Genomic DNA, 8,510 nt, shown 5'->3' with positions numbered 1-8,510 from the left:
ATAAAAAAAATGTCTATTTCAAACATTTCGGGGATACCAACAAACCGGAAAAAACAATGCAGACAACAGACACATTCATAACAAACAAGGACTAGTTCAAATAAACAAGCAAATCTGTGTTCAGAAGAAACAGCATTACAACTTTTCCTGACAGGGTAGCACTTCATTGAAAAAAGAGGTGAGAACACACTCCCAGCAAAAGCTTAAGCAAACAAACTAATAGTTCATACAAGCCATAACTAGTACTGGACAACTTAGGTGTGCCTGATCTTGGATTGATAACCAATAGATATCTTCAACTTGTCCTTCAGCAAACACTTGATTCCTCGTTCATCTGACATTGCAAGTACTTATGTATATAGATTTATGCTGACTCAACAACAGCCCAGGTGTCATTGATGTTCTGCCTGCTATAAATTGACTTGAACGATCCATCAAAAGCAGGGTGTCTTTTCCTTACAGTAGCAACTTTGTAAAACTTCAACATCAACCGAGCACATATGAAGAAGTGATTTATGGAAGTGTAATCAAATGCGTAACGACTGGAGAACTTCAAGTACAGCGAGCCTTCCTCATCAACAGCCCACTTCACATCTGGCAAGTTTGCAACACGCAATGCATACACAAAATCCTTAGGGCCAGCAAAATACTTCAACTCCACCCTGAGCAAACAATCAGCAGGCCCTTCCTCCACACCAAGGATCCACATTGTTGTCGCAGACAGTGTTGGGTTCTGATGCAGCTCCACATCTTCGGGTGGCGTACCAAATCCCCTTGGATAATTCAGTATATCCATCCCTTCGTGTACAGCAAGGAACTGTTGCACATTGCCGTAGAAAAAGCTATCTTCACTTGGTGGCATCAAACCAAGCGTTTGAACCTTAATACAAATGATCAACTTATCATCATGCTTGAACATGATTCGATCGGAACCCAACAAGTACGTATCAACTGGATTACTATATCTAACAAGCAGTTGAGAATTGTTGGATGTGTTGATCATGTATCTTATTGGAGCAGTGAAAAGTGACTGCACTGTGTGTATTGCGTTGAACAAACTCTCAGTTCGAAAAGAGAAACGAACACACACAAGCATCACATCGTTCACTGCACCAGGTTCCAGCCCCAGGTACTCCAAAACAAAACGTGAAACAACGGGCCTCCTAGTCTCCTCACCTGCCATAATGTGCTTCCTGTCTATACAAACATACACATGTGTTACATGAATTCAATGACAAACTTATTAGACTATATTCCTTCACATTCATTTTCCATTTATACCATAAAAACCAAACAATAAACTTTAATTTTATCAGTGCATACATAGTGCATTTTACTTGCAAAACATATTCAGAAAAGAAAAAAACAAACTAATTGCATACAGCCACCCAAATACCATAAATGCAACAAAACACGAGTACAAAAAAACAACACAAGGACAAAAATGGTACACGAAGCTAGCATGTATTATACCAATAATACACAGATCTATACTGAACATGTTTCCAAAACATATATGTCTACACATCAGGAGCATGCATCATACTAAAAAATACAACCATGTATAGTTGCACAAACAGCATCATGTACTATTTCTGTGTTTCATATGAGGTTGTCGTACCAGATCTCTCAACTGCAATAGGCTGTCGTACCAGATCTCTCAACATCCATATGTCAACAAACTACCAATGAAAATATGACAGCGAAAAAATATGAACAAAACATCAATATTAGGTGGAGGAAAAAATCAGAATCAATTGTCGGATCTGTCTATTTAAGCAGTTGAATGTTAATGAATTTTTTACCAGGAGAAAAAATGCCACCGGTAGAGGAATGAGGGTCTCCGAGGACCCTGGCAGCGAGGAATGAAGGTCTCCGATGTCTCTGGCCACGAAGAATCCTCCCTGCGACGAACCACCGAAGCAAAAATCTTCACCCTCCACCCCCACCAGGCGAACTCGTTTACCTTGCAAAATGTCTCCCACACTACAGTTTGAACAGGGGGAAGAGGGTCCCGGGTCTTATCTAGAACAGAGAGGGAGTAGGTGGTGAGACACGTGCTCCCGCGCAACGCCACCTGTGACATAAATGAGAACACTTTGCCACACACATTAATGATTTAAGTTCAGAGATTCGAGACTTTACGATTCAAATCTCGAGGCAGATCCAACGGCACATTAGCATATCCTAGCAACGTGTCTCCGACTTGCCACCGGGTACTGCCAAGTGCCAACGCGTACCCTGACAACGGCACCATAGCAACCGCAGTATCGTGACATCCCTTCCTGCCACGTGCCACCGGGTAGACACGCAACTTGGTTGAACTCCCATCAACATGCTGTACTCATGTTCGTGCCGCCACTGTACTACATACTTTCAGCAATAGTACTTACCCTGGAGAAACAACAATCTACGCATGAAGCCGTGAAGTCTAAAAAAACCCAAGATTTGCCCTAGAACCGACCAGTCCACGACGCACCGTTCCACCTCAATGGCGACTCCATGCGACTACGGCGATGGGTTAGATGGTGGAAGACGCGGCGGGCATTGCGACGAATATGGCGATAACGTATCGGAGTCCTGCGACACCTCAAACAAAGTCGAGGGCGACGTGTCGCTGTTCCCGGCGGCTGCGTCGCCATCAGCGAAAGTCTGGAAGGAGCGCCCGGCTGAGAGCCATCGGTGGACCTCATCACTCGGCGGCGTCGAGTAAGCTTGCTTCCCTCCTCTATAATTTTTGCGGCACCGCAACCGAGGAAAATCTAGGGTTTGGCAATATCCAGAATTTTGATTTGATTTTCATGTGGTTTTTTCGTAGCTTGGAGGATGAAGTGTGGGATGTTAGGTTTCACCTAGATGGAAAAGATAATTTGGAGAGGAAACTAGGCAAATCTTACATTACCTATACCAACATGCTAGCAATGTTAGAGATAAGGGGGTATGGCCGGGGTTACAGCATGTACTTTGTAAAAGAAGAGGGGGCAGGCATAGAAGGGATGGCACTCATAAACAGCATGATTGACGTTGAAGAAATGCTGGAACTGTATAAGGATGCCGGATGTGTTTCCATTTCTGTAACCAAGGGTGAATCATGTCTGCCTGCAGATATAAACAGGAAACAATGTGAAGAACAAATTCCTATATCTGAAATAGGAGTGCCCGTTGTTTATTCAGTAGACATGCAGGGTGTGCTGACTACAAAATACCACTTAGTACATGCTATTCCTATATCTGTAATGTATGAGGATTGTCTGTCGATTCAAAAAAGCCAGGTTCCAGTGATTACAAAAGGTTCAGCTGATGATATGTACTCTAGCACCACCTGGTCACAAAGTTTTCAGACTCCACCGAAGGATGCAGAGTACAATTATGTACATGTTGAGCATACTGATAATTTAGACAAAAAGAAGAGGAAACTTGTTTCTCCATCTGAAGCCACGTCAACAAAGAGACCAAAACATACTGCAAGAGATCATCGCGAGTCTGTGGCACAATATAGACCAAAGAAGTTCAAACACCAATGCAAAGCAAAAAGACTGTACAACCTCTTAGTGACATCAAACAAATTTGCATCGTAAGTACTTTATCATGCACTGAATAATGTTCATATATTCAACTTGTTAATTTCAACCTTTTGGATTTCCTTGCAGGCGAGGTATTCAATGCATCGATTATGCACAGTGCTATTCCTGACTTCAATTTACCAAACGATGGGGCTGACATTGGTAGACAATTTAGTAGAGGTCAGTTACTGGATGGTACTACATTGGACTACATCATTGACGAGATGAGGAGTACCTCCGATTTGTACGCTACTGGAGAACGAGTGTTGTTAAGCCCAGGATTTATCATGGTATGCATTGCAGTCAACAATATATGTTGCAGTATAACAGTGATCATATTGTACACTAACTACTGATATAATCTATGTTTGCAACGTATGACGCAGCACGTTCTCCAGGTGGGTAATTGGAATCAGACAAAAGAACAAATAGAAGAAGCCTCTCAAAAAAGGGATCAAACATTTGACTACACAAAAGATTTCGATCTGCAAACTGCACTGGACACTTTCCCTAGATATGTTGACAAAGAAAAGAGCCTTCTTGACGCAAAACTTGTAAGCTCCCTACTTCTAAACGTGCAATACAATTACAGCATACAGAACTACATTTTTCATCTTGCTCCTATATGTCCAATCACAAAACAGATATTGATGCCGTACTTCAAAAATTATCACTACACTTTGTATGTGATGAACAAATACAAAAAAGAGTTCGAAATATTGGACTCTAGAAACTATGCTGACACAAAGGGATGTACTCCACTGTATACAAGGAGCACATACCATACGGAATGCGATATCATAGTAAGTATAGAATAATTTTCCAAGCTTCAAAAATAATAATATTTGTTGTTGTGGATCATTAGCTTGGAATCATTTATTTCCTGATTCCTACAGATGGCAAGGATGGAACTTCTGCTCAAAACAGTATATGGTTTAGACGCATACAATGCAAGTAATCAACCAAAAAGATGGGTTTCCCTTGCAAACAAGCCAGTATATATCAGGTGCCCACACCAAGGAGTAAATCAGTGCGCATTTTACTGTCTGATGGGCGCGTATTTATACGATGGAAATGTTCTGTTGGGTAAAAGTGAAGGATATCAGCCAATTCTAAATGATCATGTAAGTGTTAGTGAACTACACATTGTTAGTAAGATACAGTGTTTATAAGATATGCAGTAACTACTATTGTTTTCATCCATTGCAGCCCTTTATAAACGACATTAAAGCTGAGTATCTGTACATCTTAATATTCACCGTGCACAACAAGGCTAATTTGCCAGAGGAAATCCTAGCATTAAAACCTCCATGCTCATTTTATGAATGAAGAAATCATAGTAAGAATGTTCACATGTTCACAACTGATATTTCATAAAACAATTAAATATCTCATATATTTATTAACTTGTTATTCACTGTTGCCTACTATATTTTTGAAGCACATCCCCTATGGTGAATGGTGGAACACTACACATGAATCGTATGTGTCGATTCATTTCCTCTAATACCTTTTGATGTTGTTTTGGTGGCAAAAACTTGAATACATTGCGATGGTCTTAGATCTTAGTACTTGTGTTGGACCTTCATCGTGTACTGTAAACCTATATTGTGTAGAACTTTGTATACACTATAATCCAGTTTTTTTTATGCATTTTACAAGTAAGTACTTGTGTTGAACTTGCCTTTTTATCTGGTGTTTACTGATGAGTCGCATACTAGTGAATATGCTGCAGTATGTACTTTTATATCAGTACTTATGTATCCCAAGGAACAGAAAACTTCCAGAAAACATGAATAAACACTATGTACTCCTGTTGGTGCATAATATGTACTCGTGCATCGTTGACAACTGTACTCGACCCTTCTAGCACCTGTCCCTTAACAGAGAAAACAAAACATGTACTCCCTGCAGAAATCATATAGGAACATTCATGTACTCCTTTTGGTGCTAAACCTGGATTCATGCAAACTTGACGACTGTATTCGTCCCATGAACCTGTATCTTCCTAGAGAACCCAAAACATGCAGAAAAAATGAAAAAAACTTACGTAATCCTATTAGTTCCGAGGGTGTACTCACGAAACATTCACCAATGTACTTGATACAGCTCACACCTGTCACTTCCCAGTGAACAAAAAAACAATGATGAAAAACATAGAGAAACAGTCCCGTTATCCTCTTTGATGCCAAAGATGAACTCTTAAAACCGTCACAACTGTTCTCGAGTCATTGTGACACCAGTATTTCACAGAGAAAGCAAATCTTGCAGAAAACTTGAAGAAAAACAGTCATGTACTCAAGTTGCTATAAAACCTGAACTCGTGCAACCTTCACAACTGTACTCGACAACTTGTGGCACCTGTATCTCCACAAAGAACCAAAATATTGCAGAAAGCATTAAGAAACACTCCTGCACTCGACTTGGTGTCAAAGCTAACCTCGTTCAGTATTGACAACTGTAATCGATCCATTGTGGCACCTGTATGTTCCCACACATAACCAAATACTTGCTCAAAACATGGAGCAACACACTTGTATTCCACTTGCTGTCAAAGTTGAACTCGTGCAACCTTCACATATGTACTCGACCCATTGTGGCACCTGTAAATTCGCAGAGAACCCAAATTTGATAGAAAACATGGAGAAACACTCTTGTACTCAACTTGGTGCCAAAGCTGAACTCGTGCAACCTTCAGAACTGTACTTGACACATTGTGGCACCTGTACATTTCCCAAAGTTCCAAAAACATGCAGAAATCATGGAGAAACACTCCTGCACTCCATTTTCTGTCAAAGCTGAACTCGTGCAACCTTTTAACACTCTACTAGACCAATTGTGGCACCTGTAACTTTCCAGAGAAACCAAAACATGCATAAAACGTGAAGACACATTATGTACTTCACTCCATGCCAAACTGAACTCGTGCAACCTCCACAACTGTACTCAAGCCGCTTTGGCTCCTATACCTTCCAAGAGAACCTAAACATTGCTGAAAACCTAGAAAAACACTCATGTATTCCATTCGGTGCCAAAGATGAACTCGTGCAGCCTTCACAACTGTAATTGACGATTTTTTACACCTGTACCTTCCCAGAGAACGCAAATCCTGCAGAACACGTGGAGAAGCACTCTTGTAATCCTTTTGGTGCTGTAGCTGTACTCACGCACACTTCTCCACTGTAATCTTTACAAAAAACATCCTGCACTAGTGCTAAGAAAACAAACAGATACACTCATGTACTCCTATTACTGCCCAATCTGTACTCCTGCGCCCTTCAAAGTTATACTCGATGCAGCTTGCAGCTGTACCGTTCAAGTGAAAGACAAAACTTTCAGACCGTAATAATCCCAGCACGGGCACTGTATCCCAGACTAAAAGCAAAGTAAAACTAGAAACGTACTGACCTTAGTACCTACCTGTAGAAACGAAAATTTCCGAAAAAAAATGAAGAGAAATCCCTATTCGTCCTTCCACCGTAATCATGTCCATACCACCGCTGTATCGTCTACTAAAATTTTGTGATCACCTATACTCGCAGAAATAAAAACAACAATTTAAACAAAAACAAATAAAAACGTCTGTACTTACGACCATTAAATTCTGTACACGAAAATCAAAAAATTAAACGTGTACAAACAAAAGCCGGTGTACTTAAGGCCCTTAACTAATGTACCTACTACAACTGGTACTCGTACTCTATCAACAGCTATACTCCTGTCAATACCACCGTTGAACCTAGTACTGCTATACGAAAGAAAATTAAAATTTCCAAACTACACATTATCACATATTACATTGATTAACAATTATATATAAACACATTGCAGTCAATCATATGAATGATAACAAGATTTACCATACATTGTACATATATCCAGTAATATCGTATCCCTTGATTGCCCATTTTTTTCTAGGAATTTCAAAGCTTAGCCGTGCATCCAAGGCTGCATATTTGACCTGATCAAAGCTTAATTCGGGTCTTGCCCATCCTTCCTCTCTTATTTTCTTGCATGATTCACCTTTCTTTTCCAAATTTGTCCCCAACACAGCATTTGACAGATCATAGAGTGATGGTATTCTTTTATTCTTAACAACTGGATCTAGTTTATGAATATTGATCATCTTCTGCAAGTCAAACGCACACCTGATATTTAATCCATAAGGCATCAGCATCTTGCGATCCATATCAATTGCTGCACCAAAAAACCAAATCTTCCCCGAGCTCAAGAATTTCTTTAACAAACATGGAATCTTTGTTGCCTGAAATATCTGCGAAAATTCAAACCAAAGGTAAACGACGTATATAATTCGGAACAGTTGGTAAAAAACTTGTATGGTGTCATTTGTGATACCTGAAAAAGAATGATGTCATTGGCAACACATAGCTGCAAAACTGCTGCACGTTGCCGTTTATCCTCTGGAAGAAGTTTCTGCTTTGTTCCTTTCACTTTGTCAGTGAACTCGCAATCAAGACCAACGATCTTTGCGCTGGCGTCGCACAGGAAATCTTCGGATACGCGGTAGATCCACTTCTCCATTGTTGCAGCCCTTGTGGTTACGGTGACCTTGAATTCCATTGAGAGATGCTCGAACGAATATACGGTGTCACTTGTTTGGGGCGCCATAAGGATGGGAGAAGAAAATGGTTCAACTGATGGTTTTGATACCTATCCACTTGGTATGGGGTTCCTTTTATACAAGATCAAGGTGGTGACGATGAGTGATAACACATCAGTGCCGATTTGTATTCCCTCGTTGGAATGTGATCAGACTGATAATTAATAGCGGATTAATCAATAATAACTGTGTGTTAGACGTACAGACGCAAAAGGGGCCTGAGAGCAAGGAATTACGAACAAGGAGGGGGTTATCATCAATTATGCCTACTCTCCTACTAAGTTATCACCGTTGACCGACACAGTGGTGCCTTTTTATTTTTCTGC

The 8,510-nt window shown here is 40.4% G+C and overlaps 1 protein-coding gene across 1 annotated transcript; it reads right to left on the bottom strand.

Moving 5' to 3' along the window:
* Positions 1-6,812: 6,812 nt before the first annotated feature.
* On the bottom strand, positions 6,813-8,105 carry LOC127348056 (uncharacterized). The gene is made up of 6 exons (XM_051374166.1): positions 7,920-8,105; positions 7,429-7,836; positions 7,263-7,340; positions 7,156-7,167; positions 6,972-6,983; positions 6,813-6,869 (listed from the first exon to the last, which is right to left on the bottom strand). Exons 1-6 carry the CDS (start codon positions 8,103-8,105, stop codon positions 6,813-6,815), a joined length of 753 nt encoding a protein of 250 aa, XP_051230126.1.
* Between the last annotated feature and the right edge of the window lie 405 nt (positions 8,106-8,510).

Source organism: Lolium perenne, chromosome 4, assembly GCF_019359855.2.
Source record: "Lolium perenne isolate Kyuss_39 chromosome 4, Kyuss_2.0, whole genome shotgun sequence".
In the NCBI taxonomy this organism is placed as follows: domain Eukaryota; kingdom Viridiplantae; phylum Streptophyta; class Magnoliopsida; order Poales; family Poaceae; genus Lolium; species Lolium perenne.
Note: the sequence above shows the minus strand (reverse complement) of the source record. Positions and strands in the feature narration are given on the sequence as shown.

Excerpts from the sequence above, each read along its gene's own strand:
- LOC127348056 (XM_051374166.1), bottom strand. The coding sequence starts at position 8,105 with ATGGAGAAGTGGATCTACCGCGTATCCGAAGATTTCCTGTGCGACGCC. Across the intron at positions 7,837-7,919 it reads ATGACATCATTCTTTTTCAG|ATATTTCAGGCAACAAAGAT; the intron begins GTATCACAAATG and ends GAATTTTCGCAG. Across the intron at positions 7,341-7,428 it reads TTACTGGATATATGTACAAT|TTTGGAAATTTTAATTTTCT; the intron begins GTATGGTAAATC and ends GATAATGTGTAG.